Raw genomic sequence first — 23,856 nt, forward strand, 5'->3', positions numbered from 1 at the left:
ATTAGCATTTCCGTGTTTTCAGGTAACTTGTCAATTTTTTATTTGGAAGGCATCTTTGTAAAGCATCTTAAAGAAAACATTTAAAATTCAAATGCAATATATTTTTAAATACAGCAGTCAATGGAGTAATGCTGTAACTAATTTTATAAGGTATCTTATACATAATGTTGACTTTAAAACTGTGCCAAAATTAATGCCAGTATTGTCCTAAAAAATAATATTTAATCTTGATATAGTGTACTGAGTGGCTTCTGAAATGTGCATTTCATCACCAAGCCACCTTATATATTAAAGTGTTTTTCTATGCATTAAGGACTAACATTTTTTTTATGTTCTCACTTTTATTGTCTTCATTTTTTAAAAAGAATAACAAATAGAAATGTAATGAGAAACTTTGTTTTAGTAAAGTGAAGTCTGATAGAATTTTTGTCTTTAGTTATAAGCTTGGTTTTCTGTTTTTTTAAATATATTTCCTATTTACATCTCACATCTTATTCCAAAAAGGATATGAAGCTTTAAAAATATATACCAAACAATAGGATAACATGAAGTAGATGAGGAAATTGAGATGATGGGAAATGAAGACAGGAAACTAATAATATGTAGTTGTAGTTTAGATTAATACTTTCAAATGCATGTTGTAAAAGCCTTTATCTTTGATAAAAGGGTAGCTGTAAATTGGTCTGAGTTTCCTACTTCTCAAGGTGAAGAAGGACTCATGAGCAGTTTCAAGATTCACACTGTTGATAAGAAAAACCAAACAACATGTTTAGGAGAAGCCCAGCCTTTGCTAGGACTAAGAACCAATAAAAATCATAGGTTTTTATACTGGCTCCCATGGTATACAGCACTGTGTTTTCAAGTTCCTGGCAATGTCGGATTCCCTTCAATGCAAGCTGATGCCTGCACAGCCAAACTCAATTACATATAATTTTAAAAGCCCCCCAAATAATACTCAACAAATGTGCAACTGTCTGATGGTTTGACTTGATTCAAGAATAAACTTTAAAGGGTGGAGTGGGGGCTGACATTCTTTGAGTTATGGACCACTTTGAAATTCTGATGAAGCTATAGACACTTTACCAAGAGTTGTATGTACAGAGTGTCCATCATTTGTGTATGATTTTTGGGGGAGGGGCCATGAACCCCAAGTTAAGAATCTCCAATATATTTTTTTAATTTTAATTTTTTGCTTCAATTTTTAAAGAATCCCCAATATTAAAGAATAAATGGATCACATAGCTTTCAAGTTTTATCTTACCAATATTTCATATAACTGAGTTTTATGTAACTGGTTGCAAATAATATGAGGTTTTAAGTCTAATGAATTTCCACACTGAAAATATTTTATCTTGCCAATTAAGGACAGATCGCTAAGCTCATAAAATCAACTGGTTGGAGGGTCGGTCTTATGTTCTCTTATTCAAATGACCAGAAAGATACACAAGAAGTTGCCTAATTAATTTCCTACAGGTGGAGGCACAGGGTCATGATTTTCCTTAGAGATTATCTCTCTTTTACCTGTGGGCAAATTTTCGAAGCTCAAAAGTTCAATGGCATAAAGCAAAACCAGATAATTTTAGCCTAAAAAATGGTTCAACCAGCTGTCATCACCATAGTTGTCATAAAAATTTCTATTGCAGCAATGATGAACTTTTTAGTGTTAATCAATTAAACTTGTTAGCCTTCCAAAATAGGTTAATTGCAAATTGGTTTCTAGTTCTCCTAAGTGAATTTACAGGCTACATTGGATTATTAAACGTAGGAAAAATAAGGACATTTGCCAAAATGGGTATTCTGGTTTTAGAGCAGTTCATCTTAAGCCTTTTTCCTGGTACTTAGATATCATGTTCTGTTAAAAATTCCCTCCCTACCCCGCAATTTTTGGTACAAATCAAGTCATTTGTATATAGAAAAAATTATTTTTTTTTTCATCGTTCATTCAACAAAAACTCATTGAACTTAGAAGCATGCTACTAAATAATCCTTGACTCACAGAGCTGTCATTGCAGTGGGAAAAAGGTAGAGTAGGAAATAATACAATAATTCAGAAGTAGTTTTATGTTATCAAAATATAAGTTAAAAGGGGCACCTGGGTGGCTCAGTCATAAAGTGTCTGCCTTCGGCTCAGGTCATGATCCCAGGGTCCTGGGATCGAGCCCCACATCGGGCTCCCTGCTCTGCAGGGAGCCTGCTTCTCCCTCTCCCGATCCCCCTGCTGTGTTCCCTCTCTTGCTGTGTCTCTCTCTGTCAAATAAATAAAATCTTAAAAAAAAAAAAAAAGTTAAAAAAAGAGAAATGGTGATCAAAATGTGGTTGAGTGAGGAATAATGTGTATTTCTCTTTTGCCCTATTCAAAATCATCTGACTAGATGAGTCAAAAGATCATTTTTTAAACTTTAAATAAAATTTTTATTTTAGAATACTTTTAAGTTTGCAGAAAATTTGCAAGGATGGTGCAGAGAAATCGTGTATACTCCCATCAATTTTTTCCTATTGTTAACATCTTACATTAATATGGTATGTTTGTCATAACTAATGATCTAATAGTGATAAATTATTAACCATACTTCACATTTTATTTGGATTTTACTAGTTTTTCCCTGATGCCCTTTTTCTGTTCCAGGATTCCATCCAGGACACCACCTTACATGGAGTTATCTTGTCTCCTTAGGCTCTAAGCAGATGTTTTCAATGACCTTGACAATTTTGAGCACTGGTCAGGTATGTTGCAGAATATCTAATTTGGGTTTGCCTGATTGTATTTCTCACGGTTAGACTGACTTTATAGACTTTATGGATGAAGACCTCAGAAGGATTATTCTCAATACTTCAGATCAAGGGTATATGCCATCAACATGAGTTATCACTGATGTTTAACCTTGGCTAAAGTAGTATATACCAGGTTTCTCCACTGTAATGTTATTTTCTCTTCTCTTTCTATACTGTATTCTTCAGAAGCAAGTCACTAAGCATAACCCACACCTAAGGGAATGGGCAGTTATGTCCCACTGACTGGAGGAGGCAATATCTACATAAATTATCTGGAATTCTTTGTATTGGGAGATTTGTCTACCCTCACTCCCTCCCTCTCTTCTGCTTTCTTCATTCCTGTTCTTTCATTATTTCCTTATATCAGTAGGGACTTACAGACTTTTATTTATACTTTGGGTTATAATCCAGTACTACTACATTATTTATTTTGTTGCTGAAATTGTTCCAGCTTTGGTCATTAGGAACTCTATAGGATGCTCCAGACTCATCTTGTGTATTTCCACCCATCCCTGGAACCAGCCATTTCTTCAGAGACCTGGTTTCTTTTATTGGAGAATATTAATTAGAAATCAAGATCTGGGCAATAGGTTTTTCTGTAGAATTTTGACCTGATAGTACCGGGCCAGTTCCTGAATGTCAGGGGCTGCTTTTTTCTTTCTCAAAAAGCATCCTTGACTGGAAATTTAATACAAGCAATTATGAAACATAATTGCTAATGAAACTAACGTAAGCATAGGCTATGTTGGCAGAAAGTGTGCAAAAATGAGGAAGACTAGTTTCAGTATATCCTTCATGGGACCTACTACACCTGGAAATCTTTGTTCAGTTTGGTCACAGTTTAGAGGAATATTAACAAATTGTGGCCCTTCAGAAGGGGCTGGCCAGATATAATGTCTGGAATGATTAAATAAGAATGATTACAGAAAATGGATATTTGACCTGAAAAGATTTAGGCTGAACATGATAGTTTTTTTCCCTGTGATATGAAATGTACTTTGTGTTCCAGAAGACAGACTGAGGATGAGATGAATGAGTTATTCACCTGATTATTCACTGGTTTTCCTCCAATATAAGCAATAACTGGCCAACAGTTTAACCAAGGAATGAGCTCCCTCATGTGGTAAACATCTCATTGCTGACGTGTCGAAACCATTTCATCTGCATGCATTAAACTCCATTTTTATTCTTTTGACTCTATTTTCATTTAGCTTATTAGCAGAAGTTTCAGTTTGAGAGCTTGAAATTTTGTCTCAACTGACTCATGGAAGGGAAATATATTGTCCGCCTTTCAGTCAGACTGGATAGGCTACGTGGACTCAGGAGTGCCTTGGAAGCACTGGATGTGAGGAGAGACAGAGACCTATTATAGTTAGTGACATCGTCAGACCGATTCACTTGCTCACTGCAAGGGTGGCTGGAATTGTAATCTGCAACCTCGATGCATGTCTGTCTACCAAGCGCAAGTATCTGGATTAAGCAACACTACGCTTCATCCACCTACATTTCTTCAGCTGTTAAATTTGCTGCTAGGTAACAACCTGCCCTATTTTACCTTTCCTCTTCCTGATGAGTAAGGTCTACACAGCAGGGGGGGGAAAGGTCCACAGATATCACAGATTATTTTGATTGTAGTCAGTCCTAATTAGTTTGGAGATACCAAGTTGTACTACATACAGAAATTATATTCAACCAAATGATATCAGTTCTATTTCTACACATTGGTTTCGTAATAGTATCGGTTAATGTAATAGTATTTCTGTCTCATCATTTTAGAGAAAGTCTATCACGTTATGGAGTAAATGCATTTGAACTACTTTAATAATGTTTGTGTTTAGCCTTGCGTGTATAGTATTTTATTGGATGAATCTTCCTTTCGAGCTCAGGACTTTGCTGCCCTTGCACAGCTCAAGCGAAAGGCTGCCAGGAGCTGAGGCCGCCATCACACTTATTTAGCAATTTATTTACTGATGTGCTTATTTCAATGATGAATGAAACGTGGTTTCTACCTTGTCCTTAGGGAGCTTAGCATCTGAGAAAGGAGCTTATAGGCTACAAAATGAGGTAGAGATTTATTGTTCTTAACCATGGACTCTTCATCTTGGTTCTGTATCTGATATACTTGAGGTATATCTGTGCTTTTCGTGTGGTCATCTCATTGCATGTTCCTATCTATGTCCATTCTTGTCCCAGTATCCCAATAACTACTCTTTGATGGAATCTTTGTGCTTAAGGCTTCCTGTGTGAAGAAGAGGAACAAATTATGCCTTCTAATATCTTGGTGGTGGTGGTGATAACAGAGAAAAGATTCAGGAGAGGCAAAGTTCCCTGGTAAGCTGATGTACATTATCTACTCCTATGGGCCCCAAGAATGGGCAGTTGGGCCAGGATGAGAAGCTGCTGGCTAATGGTGTACTATCAACTCATTCTAATTAGAACATTAACAACAGTTGCAGTTTCTCCCTTCATTACAGATTCTACTAACTTCACAGATGGGGATAATGGAAAATTCCTGGAGGAATGTGAGTTGGGGGAAGAAGAGGAGGATGAAGGAGAAAGTAGGAGAAGGTGAGCCCAAGGGGGTGATGGAGCCCTCTCTTATTTGATAAAGTAGATTTTATGCAGGTCTTCCCAACTTTGCATTCAGTAGGATCATGTTAGTAGCTTGTAATTGGTCACAGTGGGAGTATTTACACCATCCAAATTGGCAAACTCTACAAATTAGGGCCTTCTCCCCTTGAAGAGCTGTTTGTTACACATTTACCAGTACACTGCTGAATGTGCCTATGGGCCTAGAATCTAGACTCAAATTCCAGTGTATTTCCCAATTTAAGAAAAGAGGTTCTTGTCTCTCCCAGTGCTGGACATGAACTCAACTTTGTGGCTTCCTGGGCATGGAGACAGGCTATGGAAATCTTTTAATAGCATACGGGGGCACTTTGCTCTACATCCAGCATTAAGGCATCTATCTCTTATTTTTTGGCAAAATACCTTCACCACCAAAGGTGGGAAAACATTTCCTCACTCTCCCCTTCCCTTCCCCATTAAAGAAGAAAAGTAGTAGCTTTAGAGTTTGCTTTGCATATTTATATATTAAGAGTAAAACCGTCTATATTTTTATTTTTTATTTTTATTGTTTAGCTGATGACTAACATTTACTTTTTATAACAGAGATAACTTATTTTACTTTGACCAACAAATTTGTTGCAAATGTTTTTGCTGCCCAGTATTTATATATACGTAGGATAACAATATCCTGATTCCCCACTCCATCCATATATTTTGGTTGGAGTTGGCCTACTTTTGGCTCTGGGAATAGGCAGTACTCAGATCTGGCCAAAGTCATGGTGAATGGCTCAGGAGTGGGCATGTGGCCAATCAAGGGTCCCAAGATGCAGAGGCAGTGGCAGAGACTATTGAAAAACAGGCATGTATTCTTTTCTACTGAGTATCAACTCAGGAGAATATAATCCAGGAACTGCTAGGGAAGGAGAAGATCCTACTCACAGAGTTTCATTCCTACATCCAACAATGCCTGTAGTCTTAATTACTCCTACATTTGATAGCTACAGAGCCTATAAGAGTTTTTATTGGCTTAAACCAGATGGAGTAGTTCACATGCAACCAAAGGAGTTGAACTGACACAGTATGTTTTACAATTTCAGTTAAGAGAATTAGTGATCTATCCAAAGAAATTAATGACAACTCTTCTGATGCTGTATGTAGATATTTTCAATACAAATAAATTACGTGCTTGCTTTTATTTTTCATAGTATTTTACTAAATTATTTGCTTTGTTTATAAAGATATATTTAACTAAAAAATTATAAGCAAACTTTTTTTCAAAATGTCTGTAGATTATTTTATGTAGGAACACTCTTCTTTGACTCATTCACAGTTTTCACTGCTTTCACCTTTTGTAGGGCTCCTCCTCGAATAGGCAATTTTTTAAGAGCAATATCTGTATCAGCCAGAGGTCCTCCGAGTAATCGGGCAGGAGTGCTTTCCACTGTTACTACCGGACCAGAAGGCACCTGACAAAGCAAAAGGTATATATAAGAGTTCATTTACAAAATTTTTCAATAAGAGAAAAACCCATTCATCCTTCAGCTGACTTTAGAAAAGATACAAACTTATAGCTGTTTCTTGGGAATCCTGGAGGGCTGATCAGGTCTAAACCAGTACTGGGTGAGAGTAAAGGTATCTTGGATATAAATATGGCTTAATTATGTGAAATTTGACCAAAGAAAAGAAAAAATATGAGGAAAAACCCCCATGGAAATATCATTCTATGGAGACTAAATTCAGTATCTACTAAGAAAAATTATGAAGCAAAACAAACAAAAAAACTTACCGTTGTGTTAAGGCCTTTAATATCTGTCCTGTGAAATATTGCATTTGGTGGATGCTCACCATATCTAGAGGATTCTATAGCTTTTTCCTGAAGTCTTTTTACTTTCTGAAGATTTTTAAATTAGAAAGAAAGTAATACGAATTACTATTAAAACATTAACTATCATACTTGCAATGAAGTATGTGAAGTACATTTAATTGTGCCTGATTTCTACTTGAACTGTTTATTAAGTAGCACTGTAACCTGTACTTTCTCACTTAGGCTATGGAGATAGTTATTAGTAAGTTACATCTTTTATACATTGCAGAAGACACCAGTCACCTGAGAACATTACTGAGATTTCCAGAGGTATCACTCATATATGACCAAGGAATAAAGCAGGTCCTACGGAAATCACATTTTAGCACATAATTTAATAAAATTACTAAATTTACCTCAGGTGACACATGTTTTCAAAATATTTTGCATAAATACTAATTCAGAACACTTAATTATTTTCAAACAGAGTAATATAAATTGTATAATTTGTTGCACTTTTGTTCAAACTCAGTAGTTGAGGCACTAGAACATGTAAAATTTGTGGTAACAATCTGCATGGAATGGCTGATTTTCATTAATTATTCCTTCAAAGTACAGGCAGTTGTGAGGATATTTTTTAAGTAGAGTTGGGAAGAATTTTTAGTGAGAAGGGGGAGACACAGTATCTCAAGTGAGCTTTTGTTCTTAACTTTGGTTTCACTACCTTAATGTGGTTTCACTGTTTTCATGGACTAATTTAACATTCAACAATTTCATATCTAGCCGAAGAATTGTAACATTACATAAAAACATACCCAAAGTATTAGTGGAAAGAGTGGGAAAAGCAATGAGGTTTTGAAAATACATGGTGCTTCTCACATATTTCAAGTGAACAATCAACATTATAAAATTTTTAGATGAGTTTCCAGCTTATTCCTAAAGCAGCTTATCACCTTTTCCCAAAGGGATGCTTATCCTCAGTTCTCATTTAAGTGTTAATATAATGTTTCTTTTGATGGTCACAGAGGGGAAATACCCTTGGGGGAGAGGGTAACCCAGACAGTTGTTTTTTCTGTTCTTCACTCTGCTTCTTACAGAAATGATCAATGACACAAAGTGGAAAGTAGGAGCACATTTCTCCTGCTTATTCCTGGCTAATCATCATCTCCTTTAGGCAAGCCAGGAATATCACCCCTGCTCCCCACTGCTAGAGCAAAAAAACTCAAAGTAGCATCTTCTGAAACTACGAAAATGCATAGTTATCATCCTACATTGCTTATAAGGATCTAACAGTGTTGGTATTCTATAGAAAGGTCAGGAGAAAAGGTCACTGAATATTTATTACTGAAAAAATCTGCCTGTCAGCATTGTCTATTTGTTGTGGATACGACAATATTTTAAAAATCCTACCTTTAAAGTTTTAGCGTTTGATGTTCTGGCCAAGAAATTTTCCCATGATTTATTAGCCAATTCTCTTTGCTTGTGTGTGGCTTGTATCTGAAATGAGAAAGATAATTAAGAGTTCTAGTTCCTATGAAAGGATAACAAAGGGCGTTTTTAAAGCCCTTATTTTGAAGGAAGACCTAGATTTTACCAATGTTAATTTTAGGGCTGACTAGCAAAAGAATTAGAGTAAAATCCTTCCTGCATTATGTGGCTAAGATTTGAACTGCTTTTCATTAAATGTAAAGTAAAACTGTTGTTATGAAAATATTAAATATAAAAATAACAATAATCATTCTCAGCAAGACTGATTGCTTTATGTGATTATCACTTGTGAAGACAGATTATAATTCAGAACAAGCTATATAAATGACCCAACAGCAAATTCACAGGAGAAAATAAAGAGATTCCTGCTGCCACTGATAATAGTTTACGGAAGGTTATATTGGTAAAACTACTAATTTATGACTGTAGCAGTTTAAGATAAGCGGTTTTGTGAGAGTGCTGAGTTGGTTGTGGTGATGCAGTCTAGGGAGATAACCACTAACAAACTGCAAAGACTATATAGTTCTCTAAATATATAATCAGAGAACACATGCCCTTGGTTAGTAAATAATATGTTATTAAATATAGATTATGAACCTAAGAGTATTTAATTAAACAACTGCTTAAAAATAAGTGGGGTCAAAGCCATGATAACAAATCAACGATAACCAACAAATCAACAATAGCTCGTCCACACAGCAGACATTCTGCCATTCAACAGAACTAATGAGGCAGCAGAACTTCCAATAGGGCTATCCCACTTAAGAACAAATAAATTACTTAAATGGCAGCATCTATGCAATAAAAACTCTTAAATAAAAGTTTCAAGCAAATTGGTGTCTAAGATGGAGTGGAATTCATAGATGGACGCAGACAGAATTCCTACTAGGCTGTAGATATAAACATTTAATAGACGATGTGAAAGATCAGGCAATAGAAAACACTTTGGAAATCACCTTAAAGAGTTTTAAAAATTTAATTGTAATCATGAAGGGTCACCAAGCAGAAGTGGGGAATCTGCATTGTCTTTGTATTTGGGGGACAAGCTAGAGCCACTTAAAGACCCATTTGCTCAAAAACTTCTGTTGTGTTCAGTTTCCGACTGAACACAAAGCTTTAGGAAAATGGCTTATATTTTCCTGGCAGGCTTTTTCCTGATTAGTTAAAGTCAGAGACCAGCTTACCTCTGGATCTATAGATAGAACATTCATTGTAAGTTTTATGGCACTGAAGTGAGGATTGAAGCTTTTATCAATATGCCTATGGTTGGCATACCAGTAAGGACCTATCACAGAATGAGGGATGAGGGTCAACTTTCTCAGTGAGGTTATACATATATAGTCACAGAGATAACACTGTCAGATAGAATTTGCTAAACATATACACCTAAATAGGCCACAATTTTTGGAACTCTGACATTTCAAAAAATGTGTCTCAGGTGTCTGTTAACTTTTTTTTAAGATTTTATTTATTTATTTGAGAGTGAGAGCATTAGCAGAGGGGAGGGGCAGAGGGAGAGGGAGAAATAGGCTCCCCACTGAGCAGTGAGCCTGACATGGGCTCAGTCCCAGGACCCCGGGATCATGACCTGAGGCAAAGGCAGACGCTTAACCGACTGAGCCACCCAGGAGCCCCAGGTATCTGTTTACTTTTTAAAATGTAAGCCTACAGAAATCAAATCATAATGCCATAAACCCGTCCTGAATATAGTAATTGAATCTCAGGCTGTTAATTCCATGGTTTCTTTAAAAATTGCACAGAAACACTGAAAATAATTGTAAGAAAAACTACAATATAACTCTAAGTGCTGAAACATTCAGAGGTAAGGCAAATATATCCTATGGTAAGCTTGTTTATTGAGATTATTATTTCCTGCCTTAATGGTATATGTGACTTACTTTTGTATATACTTTTTGTTCATTTTGCACATCTTGGTTTGCTTGGCTTTCAATCATCTCGCTTTGAAGAGAAGCAACCATCTTTCCAATATTTTCTGATGCTGTTGTAATAACTTCCAAAATTTTTTTATCTGTATTGACTGGTCTTAACTTTTCTAATTTTATTTCTTCACATATTTCATTCCATATTTCTCCAATCTGTTATAACAAAGTTTACGTTTAAAAAGTTAAATTAACCAAAAATAAATGATATAATTTTGGGTAATCCTTTATTTGGGTGGTTGTTCCAAAGTTAACACTTACTGAAACACTTCTCCTCATCTTCCTACTTGGGAATAAGTGCATTGGGAATGATTTGAGGCACCAGTTACAGTTGAGTATTCGGAAGTAATTTCTCAAATGTTTTACAATGATAAGGTATGCATGGATGAGGCTCCACTACCTAGGTTTAGTTCACTACCATTGTCACTGCCCTCTGGTTTAGAGTCACACCATTTTCACAGCTGCAGAAACTGCTGCTTTATTCTTATCCTTTTGAACTACTGATGTATTCCTCCCAAAAGCTCTGTATTAATAGCTAGGTTGAGGGGGTGCCTGGCTAGCTCAGTCCGTAGAGCATGCAACTCTTGATCTTGGGGTCGTGAGTTCGAGCCCCACATTGGGTGTGGAGCTTACTTAAAAAAATAAAAAAAAAAAATAAAAAAAGAATAGGAATGCTTTTAAAAAATAAATCAAAGTTAGGTCAAGCTGAACTTGTAGGGCAATTACCATGGGAATAACTGGGGTTCCAGAGCACTGTCCCCTGCCCCTTACCTTCTAGCTCAGAAAGTAATTGAATCTCAAGCTCTTAATTCCATGGTTTCATCATACTGACAGCTCCATCTCATATTCTAGGTTGTCTGTAAATTAATGTGCTTGAGTATGCTTATATTTGTAGAAAAATTTATATATCTAGGATTGGGATAAAATTGAGCTTTGTTTTCAGTTGAAAATAGAGACTTATTCATTTATAACATTCAAAAACATAGTACTAATATCAGAAGAGAATGTACTTAAAAAGACTTTGCTGAAACTTCAAAAGTATTCATTTGCCAATAAAAATATAACGAACAGGGTGAGAAACCTAATATCCTTTAACTGATATTTGATCATCATATAAATTAAGGATAAAATAATCTTTAATAAACATTAATAATTTATGTTAATAAGCAATAATTCATTTAACTATAGTTCCTAATGCTCTCTAAAGAGAAGAAATTATATATATATATTTTTTTTTTTAAAGATTTTTTATTTATTTATCTGAGAGAGAGAATGGGAGACAGAGAGCATGAGAGGGGGAGGATCAGAGGGAGAAGCAGACTCCCCGCCGAGCAGGGAGCCCGATGCGGGACTCGATCCAGGGACTCCAGGATCATGACCTGAGCCGAAGGCAGTTGCTTAACCAACTGAGCCACCCAGGCGCCCCAAGAAGAAATTATATTTTTAAAAATTCTGTTAAGCTTCTGAATAGCTCTGTCAGTAACATCCATCTTCTTTTATAAAGTAATAGTTAGATGAAATCATATCCTATGGTAGATACCCAATCAACTGTAGGTTTCTTGAACAGTACCAGATGCAAAATGGAAAATAAAAACTATATAGAGTATATAGAGTACATGGATGATTGCTTACAACTATGAATAGATCTTTTATTTCCCAAATGATTTTTTTGTCGTATTAGAGTTTAATAGTAAGATTATTAAGAAGGTACTCACTTTAAAATCAAGGTATCTATGTATGATACAAAGAGTGACAAAATCTTCAGCAGATAGGCCAGGTAAATTTTCAAAATCTAAACAAAGTTTATAAAGAGAGAATTACTGTAACAAAGCAAGTGATTCCAAAATGTATGTATCTATCATAAAAACTAATGCCCAGAGTTAGTTTTTATTTCATCTTGATTATGAAAAAGTTAGTTCTGTGAGCCTCTGGCTTGCTGAAGAGTGTTTGACAACTTTTTTCCTTAATAGGAAGCAAGGACTTTAAAAACTCAGGTACTTCAGAATTCTAATGTTTAAGCCTAATCATCTAAACCACCTTTAATCCTGGAACTGCCTGGGGAGCTTTGAAGGATGCTGATGCCTGGGCCCCAAACCCAGAGATTCTGATTTTAATTGATCAAGGGCATAGCTTGGGCATTGGGGTAACAATGGAACATGCACTTATCTGTATAAAGGGACTTTTGATCATCATGGTTGAAAAGACTCCAAAGCAAAATCACCTGGCAAACTCAGCAAAACAGAGTCTCTTGAGAATTTGACAAGTAGCTTCTTACCCAGTTTGCCCAGCACAGCATAAATTTTTGCTCTGATATTCTCGGCAACATCCATTACTGCAAGAGTCGGGCAGTTTGCCGGCAATGGCATGATTTTTTGCTCTTCTTGGAAACTGGTAAATAGAGGTTTCTTTGTATCTAATCATTGTATATCATGAAAACAGAAAGGACAAATAAAAACATTAGTAAATATCTAATTTTGAAATTTTAGTCCAGACATAGAATATATAAAAATATTATAACAGAATAAAATAGTACATTGTATATGGTTATTCTTTTGAAAGCATTAGTAATCAGTTATCCCTCATTCTGTGGCAAAACTTAAAGCTTTCATTTTAATTATACATAAAATATAGAAATTTCACAAAATAACTTTTTAAAAAGTGAAACTCTTATGTAAATAACTTTTCTAATTTTGAGATCCAGAAATTGAATAATGTCAGTTTAACAAATTTGTAATCTCCTTTGCTATTGAGTTCTATATATTATGCTATAAATATAAAAACAGTTTTATGATGTTACAGATCAAAACTCAGAAATAATAAATAGAAATAGAAATCAGAAGTTAAAGGGGAACTATTTTTATTTAAAAATTAACAATATTAACAGTTTAGATGAAAAGAAACTTAAGAGGCTTAGAAAATGTACTCTAGAATTGTAGATTGCTGGTAATTAAAATTTATGAACATTTGATTTATTTTTACTTAGAAAACAATTTCTTCTGGGGCTCCTGGGTGGCTCAGTTGGTTAAGCATCTGCCTTTGGCTCAGGTCATGATCCCAGGGTCCTGGGATTGAGTCCCACATCGGGCTCCCTGCTCAGCAATGACTCGGTTTCTCCCTCTCCCTCTGCCCCTCCGCCTGCTTGTGCTCTCTCTCTCCCCCTACCCCTCTCTCAGGTAAGTAAATAAAATCTTTATTTTATTTTTATTTTTAAAGATTTTATTTATTTATTTGACAGAGAGAGACACAGCGAGAGAGGGGAGCGGGAGAGGGAGAAGCAGGCTTCCCGCAGAGCAGGGATCATGATGCGGGGCTCGATCTCAGGACCCTGGGACCATGACCTGAGCCGAAGGCAGACGCTTAACAACTGAGTCACCCGGGTGCCCCAATAAATAAAATCTTTAAAAAAAAAAAAGAAAACAATTTCTTCTTTTATATAAAAAGTAAACTTGCTTCATGAATATGGATCAACAGAAATGTACAAAATACTATAAAAATTGTTTTCAGGCACTCTATTTATATCCCAAATTTAATTGGTGAATGAAATGTTACTGAATCTATTTGTAAAAGCAAGTAACTCAACGAACTTCTTTAGGACATGATGTTAGGTTTTTTGGGTTTTTTTTTTTTTTTTTGAGTTAAACAATATAATCAAATATCACTTCTTGAAAATATTCTATAAAAATATGAACCCACTACTAATTTACTTGGTTTTCTTCCATTCATTCAGAATTTGATAGCAAGTTCTACAAACTCTTGTGAGAAGAACTTTAAACAAAGCGGTGGAAGTCCTCATACTTCCCTAATATCTTTTAAAGATCTCTTTTTAAAAATATGGATGAACGATGAATAAGCCCAGGGGATGTAAAGAACAGGGTGGTGACTATAGTTAACAGTACTTTATTGTATATTTGAAAGTTGCTAAGAAAGTAGATTTTAGGGGCGCCTGGGTGGCTCAGTCGTTAAGCGTCTGCCTTCGGCTCAGGCCCTGATCTCAGAGTGCTGAGATCGAGCCCCGCATCAGGCTCTCTTCTCAGCAGAGAGCCTGCTTCTCCCTCTCCCACTTCCCCTGCTTGTGTTCCCTCTCTCGCTGTGTCTCTCTCTGTCAAATAAATAAAATCTTAAAAAAAAAAAAGTAGATTTTAAAAGATCACAAGAAAAAAAAATTGTAACTGTGTGGTGATGGATGTTAACTAAACTTGTGGTAATCATTTTGTAATATGTACATGTATCAAATCATCATATTGTACGCCTAAAACTAGTGCAATGTTATATGTCAATTATATCTCAATTAAATATATGCATTTAATTTCTACTACTAACAGTTATAAATACACTTACCAATGATCATCCCGTGTTTATCACGTTTTACTCCCAGTTCTTTTTCTTCCTTTCTCCACAATTTAATTAAAAGACTAGCAGCTGTCTGGTCCTTCTTCCCTCGCCAAGCATTGACATGAGCCACAGTTTTGGGATTATCACAAAATTCAACCATTATTCCAAGTATTAGATTACAGAATTTTTTTTGGTTCAACTTTTGCAAGAAAATGGAAAAGGAAAAGAGTTGTGATAAATTTTAAGAATTATTGCCTTCAAAAGAAAAAAAAACCAAACAAACCCTAAGAAACACTTTTATTAACCAGTAACTTTCTTCTAAATGACTGCCTTAAAAAATTCACACTCTACTTAAGTATGACTTGGGACAATCTCATTAAAAAGTATGTTTTCAGACATTAAGACTTAGAAGAAAAAGATTCAATATAATTCTGATGTAATCATAAATATATGTCATGACCAAAAATGTAATTGATTTGGTTCAGTCCAGAAAAAGAGAGATTGTAAAAATAAGTGAAGATGTTCATTTTAAGTGGAGCAAGGTAAACAGTACTATACATAGTTCACTGTGATTATAGGATCTTTCCAATTTACATGCTTTATTAAGGTTTGTAAAGACTCATAACGACTACAACCTTGTTGTGACTAAGAAAATAACTGATGGTAACTGCAAGTGGCAGTCACATTTGAAAAAAATCAAAATGAGATGTAATTTTGTATTTTGCAAAGTAAGTATTTAAGAAAAATTATCAAGTATATTTCCTTTGTTTTGATACTAGCTTTCAGCAAACCAAAATTTAGGTATAGAAAAGTCCATCTAGAGTTATATTCTCCACACAGTAATAATTTGTGTCTGGAATATTTTTTGTTGATTAAATCATAGTATACCGCTAATAGAATATAGCACAGGAAACATGTAACCTGTTGTTTAAACTGCAAACATTATCAGTTTCCTCTTTTATAAAATGAAGGATAATATTACCTGCTTTAGAGAGTTATTATGATGAATTACACAAGACTGCCTGGCACATAGAAAGCTCTAAATAATATTTAACATTATTAGCAATTATTATCATTGCACACTGAATAAATATTTTAGCAGATTGTATTAAACAGAGCCTCAATTGGGTTTTTATTCCTATACTTCACTTTCAGGAGAAAGAGGCAAATTTCAAGGGTTGGAGTTGATTTAAAAAAAAACTTCATTAAATCATATTTATAATCTGTAATTAACTTGATTGATTTAATCCACCTTAAGCACAATCTAATAATTATATTTATAAAAATAGAAAACACTTACATGGCAAAAATATGTGTCAGGAACTATTCCAAATACTGTATGTAAGTGTATATGTGTATATATATATATGTGCATTTGTGCACATGCACACATAATCACTCATGTAATTCTCCCAACAGTGCATGGGATAGATACTGTTGTCATCTCTGTTTTACAGACGAAGAAACATATAACAGAGATGTTAAATACTTGTCCAAGTTACACAGCTAACAACTATTGGAGGCCTCAGTCAGACTGATTGCAGCCTATGCTCATAACCACTGTACTATATGGCTTCTCCTACCAGTCTTCTTCATGCCTTTCCATCAGAGAAACCCTAATGGTGAAGGAGAGTGAACACAAGTGAGAAATGTCTTTGAAGTCTTTTATATAACCTTAAATATTCACATCGAATTTAATTATTTAGAATATACATGTTTAATATAACCCCCATTTCCTAGTCTTTAACTAAAAACAAGATTCTAGGAAGACGTGCCAAATTAATTCTGTGACTTTGAGAAACTCCTGACAAATCACCACGTGTCTCTGGGCATACTTGTACTCTCATCAGAGAAACATGGTGAGCTATAGAGCATTTAGTAAAGCCACACATATATCTTTCTGTATTATGTCCAATTTTCTGAACCTTCCAAGGGCTTCTAGTTACGACTCACTCCTGTTTATCAAAATGGGTTATTATTATTATTAATTTATTTTTTGTTTGTAATGTTTTATATCTAATGAGTTTGCTCTCCTATATGTAATACCAACTAATTTTCCTTCAGAGAGATGAAGGGACACAAATCACTTTAGTACCTTTGCTAAATCCAAGTAGGTTTGTTATTCTGGTTTGTTTTTTTTTTAAGATTTTATTTTAATTTATTTGAGAAAGAGAGAGAGCATAAGAAGGGGGGGGCAGAAGGAGAAGCAGGCTCTCTGCTGAGCAGAGAGCCCGATGCGAGGCTCGATCTCAGGACCCTGAGATCACGACCTGAGCCGAAGGCAGACGCTTAACGGACTGAGCCACCCAGGCGCCCCATGGTTTGTTATCTGTTAGTAAAATCATGAATGGTGGCAGTCAAGGCAGTGCCATAGGTCGGACTCTACATGAGACTAGCTCTCAAAGTTGTTGTTTTTTTTCCTCAAAGTTTTATTGAAACCAAATTACACTTGTCCCACATCATCTTGACATGGACCTACTTAGAATTGAGGCCAGTAGGGAATTACTTTGAGGATAATTGAGGGTCTTTGCCATTCTTTGTGGGTGTTAGATGGCAACTGTCTTTTCTGGCAAACTTATTATACTCATTCCTGCTCATTCTGTAAAATGGTCTAAGACACACTCGATTCGTCACATTACCTACAAACTATTCAGTTCTTTAAAAATGCTAATCTTTACTCCTTTGTCTAATGTGGCCCTTAACTTTTAATACTAAGAGAAGAAGCTAGACGTTATTAATAATGCTTATGGGTTTTGATGTTGTCTAGCATTTCACAAACTATTTCTTTAAAGGTGGGTGGGGAAAATCCCATAAAACAAACTATCTGCTGTTATGTGTTTGGGAGTGCTGACCTAAGTAAATAGGTTTCTTCGCAGGAGGAATTTTCAGAGCCTTTATTATGCCAATGCAATAATAATGGATCTTCAAGTGAGATTTTGTTTTTTAAAACAAACATTTAAACAATTTGTGGGCATATTTAATTATAGAATAGTGGCACTTAGTTTTGGAAAGAGTTAATAAAAACATATTTATTTATTTGTTTACAATTATTAACAATCATACTTACTGCCAGTAAGTCCAAAAGGAGAAAAATGCCTTCCTTTTCAAGAAAGTAATCTTCTGAGGGATAACACCCCAAAATACAGCACCTTAAATAAAAAGGAAGTTACTCACTTAACAAGGATTTTACTGTCTCTATACTTTTGTCTACTAATATATTTTTTGAGTGTTTTAGATGCCTCATATAACAGAAATAATGTATAAGAGATAGTCTTCTGTCTCACATTTAGACAGAAAAAAAAAAAGATAGTCTTCTGTGACTGACTTATTTCACTTAGCATAGTGTCTTCCAGGTCCATCCATGCTATAAATGGTAGGATTTATTTCTTTTTTAAGGCTGAGTAATACTCCATTATATGTATATACCATATTTTCTTTCTTTATCCATTCATCTATTGATGGACATTTGGGTTGTTTCCATATCTTGACTATTGTGAATAATGCTGCAGTGAACATGGGAGTGCAGCTATTTCTTCAAGATCATGATTTCAATTCTTTTGGATATATACCCAGAAGTGGGATTGTTGGATTATGTGGTAGTTCTATTTTTAATTTTTTTGAGGAATCTCATACTGTTTTCCACAGTGGCTGCACAATTTGCATTCCCACCAACGTCAAGAGTTCTCTTTTCTCCACATCCTCACCAACACATATCTTTTTTTTTTTTTAATAATAATCATTCCATCAGGTATAAGGTGATAATTCACTGTGGCTTTGGTTTGCATTTCCCTGATGATTAGTGGTTCCATAGGAATCTTAGGATTGTTTTTCTATTTCTGTAAAAAAAATATCTTTAGGATTTGATAGGGATTGCATGAAGCTATACATCAGTTTGGCTAGTATGACATTTAAACAATATTAATTATTCCAGTCCACGAACACAGGATGTCCTTCCATTTATTTGTGTCTGCTTTAATTCCTTTTATCAGTGTTTTACAGTTTTCACTGCATAAGGTTTTCACTTCCTTGGTTACATTTCTTCCTAAGTACTTTATTCTTTTTGGTTCTATTGCAAGTGTGATTGTTTTCTTAATTTTCTTTTTGCACAGTTCGTTATAGTGTGAATAGAAATGTGTATAGACATGCAACTGATTTTTTTATTATTATGTTAATCACCATACATTACATCATTAGTTTTTGATGTAGTGTTCCATGATTCATTGTTTGCATATAACACCCAGTGCTCCATGCAGAACGTGCCCTCTTTAATACCCATCACCAGGCTAACCCATCGTCCCACCCCCCTCCCCTCTAGAACCCTCAGTTTGTTTTTCAGAGTCCATAGTCTCTCATGGTTCGTCTCCCCCTCCAACTGATTTTTGTATTTGATTTTGTATCTTGCAACTTTATTGAATTCATTTATTAGTTCTAACAGTTTTTTTGGTGGCATCTTTAGGGCTTTCTACATAAAAGATCCTGTCATCTGCAAACAGAGATAATTTTACTTCTTTTCTGATTTGGATGCCTTTTATTTCTTTTTCTTGCCTAATTGCTCTGGCTAGGACTTATAGTACTGAGTAGAAATGGTGAGAGTGGGCACCTTTGCCTTGTTATAGATCTTAGAGGAAAAGCTTTTAGCTTTTTACCATTGAGTGTGATGTTAGATGTGGAATTTTCATCTATGACCTTTATTGTGTTAGTTTCTTCTCTACTTAATTTGTTGAGAGTTTTTATCATGAAAGGGTGTTGAATTTTGTCAAATGCTTTTTTTCTGCAACTACTGAGATGATTATGTGATTTTTGTCCTTCGTTCTGTTAATGTGGTGTATCACATTGATTTGCTTATATTGAACAATTCTTGCATCCCAGGGATAAATCCCACTTGGTCATGGTGTATGATCCTTTTAACGGGTTGTTGAATTTGGTTTGCTAATATTTCCTATAGGATTTTTGCTTACATGTTCCTCAGGACTGGCCTCACAAAGTGAATTTGGAAGTGTTCCCTTTTCTATATTTTGGAAAAGTTTAAGAAGGATTGGTATTAATTCTTTAAATGTTTGGTAAAATTCACCTGTGAAGCTGTTGGGTCCTGGGCTTTTTTGTTGGGAGGTTTTTGATTACTGATTCAATCTCCTTATTGTAATTGGTCTGTTTGGGCTTTCTATTTCTTCTTGATTCAATCTTGATTGTATGTTTCTAGGAATCTATTTCTTCTATATTGTCCAATTTGTTGGCATATAGTTGTTCATAATAATCTGTTATGATCTTTTTTATTACTGTGGCATCTGTTGTGATATGTTCTATTTCATTTATCTTAATTTTGAGTCTTTTCCCTTCTTTCTCTTAGTCTAGCTAATGGCTTGTAGACTTTGATGTCTTTTTAAGACAAACCATTTTTTTTTCTATTCTCTCATTTATTTCTGTTCTAATCTTTATTTCTTTTATTTTGCTAACTTTGGACTTAGTTTGTTCTTCATTTACTAGTTACTTTAGGTTTAAAGTTAGGTTGTTTATTGGAGTCATTTTTTTTTTTTTTTAGTTTTATTTATTTATTTTGGGGGGAGGGGCAGAGGGAGAACAGACTCCCCACTGAGCAAGGAGCCCTACACGGGGCTGATATCAGGACCCATGAGATCATGACCTGAGTTAAAACCAAGAGTCTAACACTTAACCAGCTGAGCCACCCAGGCACCCCCATTCTTCTTTATGCTTATCCCTCTCCCTCTGCACTTCCCCCCACTCATGCTCTTTCTGTCTCTCTCAAATAAATAAATAAAATCTTTTAAAAAATTACCTCATTAACATAAACTCAGATGTGGCTGAAAGGGGCTTGTTATGAATAACAAAAGACACTACCTTCATAGTTATTACTCTGAAGCTATTACAGGAACTGAGAATAAAAGACCAAATACTGTAACAAAAGATGTTCTCATTGCTCTTATTGATTAGGAAATGACAAAAGTTTTAGGAGCTGTGTACTAGGAATGGACCAAATATATATTTCTTAATATAAAGCACAATAACATAGCACTTAAAAAGAATGTGTATTCTGCTGCTATTGAGTGGAATATTCTGCATATGCCTGTTAGGTCCATAGTCATTATTTTTCCCCCCAAATATGTTGCAATGTGGCTTTCATGAGTCCCACCCAAATAGGACAAAAGAAATGTGTTAAGTGTTAATGATACATGAAACTCAAGTAATTTTGTCCAAGACAAAATTTTTTAAATTAATGTTAAGAAAAGCAGTATGTGTGTATGTATATAGGTATGATTTATTTTTGCCCTTTAGGAATGCTAAAAAGTTTGAGAAAAAATATTGCTTAGGAAATACCTAATCAATTGGTTTTCAGCTCTTGAAGAGGAGATGAATGAGGAATTCAGCAGTCTTCAAGTATAAGAATACTGTGTAAGAGTAGATGCTGTGTTTTCCCAGATGAGGCCAAAATGGAATGGATTCAAATAATAAAAACAAGGATTTAAGTTTAGATACAATAATGGTTTTATAAATGAGCTATGGACAAGATTACTTTCCAAAGGACATTGGTAAGTGTCATTTCTGGACTATTGAAAAAGGTATTGGAAGAGTTGTCTTTCTGGTGTGGTTTTGAGGGAAGAACTTTTTTTATGAAGTAAGCAAACTTTTACTGAACCTTAAATTATGGTACAGAAATACATTTTAACTGATCTAAGTCCAACACCATGAAGAAATTATAGCACGCAAATGTTCCCTCCTCTATCATGCATACTAGGATTAATTTTATTTATTTATTTATGGTTTTTAAAAAAGATTTTATTTATTTGACAGAGAGACACACAGTGAGAGAGGGAACACAAGCAGGGGGAGTGGGAGAGGGAGAAGCAGACTTCCCGCAGAGCAGGGAGCCGGATGTGGGGCTCGATCCCAGGACCCTGGGATCATGACCTGAGCTGAAGGCAGACGCTTAACGACTGAGCCACCCAGGCGCCCGGATTAATTTTATTTCTATTCAATCTACAGTTTTAATTTTTCTAGGCTTTATTTCATACGAATTTGTGTAGTTTTTCAAAATTGGATAGAAATCTTAAATCTATCAGGAAAAAAAAAATCAGACCTCAAGCCAACAAATATCATAAAAGTAATTTTCTTGTATTGAGGTTCTAACTAGGGTACAGTAATACTCACCAAATGCTGTCCAGTGTACTAAAAAGAAGTACATTATAGCCTAATCCAGTCTGTAACTTTGTGGGGTCTGTTTTCATTACACGAAGAATTATATCCACTCCTTCAGTTCCAAAAATTTCCTAAGAGATTTATTTAAAATTATTTTTTGAAATAATCTAATTCTTTCCTGTTTCATCCTGTCCCCTAAAACTTTTTATAACAGAAAAATAGAACAACATTGTTAGTTTTATACAAATATATTTTTTTTCAAATTTGCACTCACTCTCAGGAATTTAAGACAAATTATTATAAAGCTAATCATTTTTAGAAATGGCATCAATCAATATGCCAGCTTAATGTCCCTTTCTATTTTTTGTTTTTCCCTTTCTTTTTTAAAAAAATAAACCATAAGCTTGCCCCATGATTTTCTTCTGCATTATAATAATGTAGTCCAGTATCCTGTCAGATGAATACTAGGTAGCAAAAACTAATCTAAGAGGCTAAAATTCTATCATGGAAGACTTTTTAATATTCCCAAGAGAGAAATAAACATCTAAATGGTAGTTAAAACCTTTAATAATTTATATTAAGTTATTACCACTTATTATTTGTTGCTTACCAATTACCTTTCTCATTGTTTTGTTGTTCAGTTCTGGTACCCAGTAAGCAAGACTATGAGTATTTTTCCAGAAGAACACAGGCACAGGGTGGCAGAATATAAGAAAAAATTGCATCAAAGTTCAGAGCTGGTATGCATTTACTGTTCTTCTTGCCTCTCACTAGAATCCCTCTATTGGAAACTTCATAATTTAAAATTTTTATCTTTCCAATTCTGTCTTTTGCTATTTAAGTTATTAATCTTAGAGACTCAGAGTTTGTTACAAAATTTAAAAAGATCAAAGGGAATTAAGCTCTTTTTGTCTAAGTTTTAGTTCTAGGTATGAACCTGATTTTTTTCTTTAAGTTTTTATTTAAATTCCAGCTAGTTAACATACAGTGTAATATTAGTTTCAGGTGTAGAATTTAGTGATTCATCCCTTATATACAGCACTCAGTGCTCATCACATATCCATCACCCTGAATCCAATTTAAACTCAAAACAGCATTTATAATGCGATAGCCACTTTGGAAGAACTGCTTGCCAGTTTCTTAAAAACATATACCTTCTTTATGAACATTAATTGCACTCCCAGGTATGTATCTAGGAGAAATGGAAGCATTAGGTCCACAGAAAGACTACTACAAAAATGTTCCACTGAAGGTTTATACATAATAGTCCCAAATGGATACAACCTAAGTGTTTATCAATAGGGGAATGGAGAAAAAAAAATGGGTATATTCAAACAATGAAATACTATTCAACGATAAAAAGGAATGAACTGCTGATACTTGCAATAACGTGGATATATTTGAGAAATATGACGACAGGACCAGATATAAAAGAGTAAATCACATTTATATGTGATTCATATAAATCACACTTATATGAGTGTGATTCCATTCATATAAAGTAAAAGAATAGGCAATACTAATTTATGGGGACAGAAATCAGAATAGTGGTCACCTGAAGGCAAATAGGGGGATGGCTACTAAGGGGCATGAAATAATTTCAAAGAGAATAACAATCATCTCTGTTTTAATTGAGGTATTGGTTAAATGGGTATATACATTCATCAAAACCTATCAAATTTACACTTAATATATATATATACTTTATTGTATATAATTATACTCTCCTTATAAAAAAGAATATTACATTAAATCCTCACAAGATTAAAAAAAAACCAAATTTATGGACACCAAGAAACA

General features: G+C 34.6%; 1 protein-coding gene across 4 annotated transcripts in view; it reads right to left on the minus strand.

The window, feature by feature from the left end:
- Positions 1-5,958: 5,958 nt before the first annotated feature.
- The window catches only part of CFAP69 (cilia and flagella associated protein 69), a 58,188-nt gene continuing 40,290 nt past the window's right edge, over positions 5,959-23,856 (minus strand). For 2 of the 4 annotated variants that reach the window (XM_064575303.1, XM_064575304.1), the window contains 9 exons: positions 22,069-22,187; positions 17,972-18,053; positions 14,911-15,103; positions 12,848-12,985; positions 12,288-12,364; positions 10,531-10,728; positions 8,555-8,641; positions 7,127-7,231; positions 5,962-6,806 (listed from right to left, as the gene is read on the minus strand). In XM_064575303.1, coding sequence (XP_064431373.1) covers positions 6,636-6,806; positions 7,127-7,231; positions 8,555-8,641; positions 10,531-10,728; positions 12,288-12,364; positions 12,848-12,985; positions 14,911-15,103; positions 17,972-18,053; positions 22,069-22,187 — 1,170 coding nt within the window. In that variant the 3' untranslated portion in view covers positions 5,962-6,635. Of the gene's footprint in view, positions 6,807-7,126; positions 7,232-8,554; positions 8,642-10,530; positions 10,729-12,287; positions 12,365-12,847; positions 12,986-14,910; positions 15,104-17,971; positions 18,054-22,068; positions 22,188-23,856 lie in introns of all 4 variants that reach the window. The other 2 variants (XM_045864765.3, XM_064575302.1) reach the window with 2 other exon arrangements.

Source organism: Mirounga angustirostris, unplaced genomic scaffold, assembly GCF_029215605.1.
Source record: "Mirounga angustirostris isolate CCGP_5_RB_7025 unplaced genomic scaffold, mMirAng1.0.hap1 SCAF_12, whole genome shotgun sequence".
In the NCBI taxonomy this organism is placed as follows: domain Eukaryota; kingdom Metazoa; phylum Chordata; class Mammalia; order Carnivora; family Phocidae; genus Mirounga; species Mirounga angustirostris.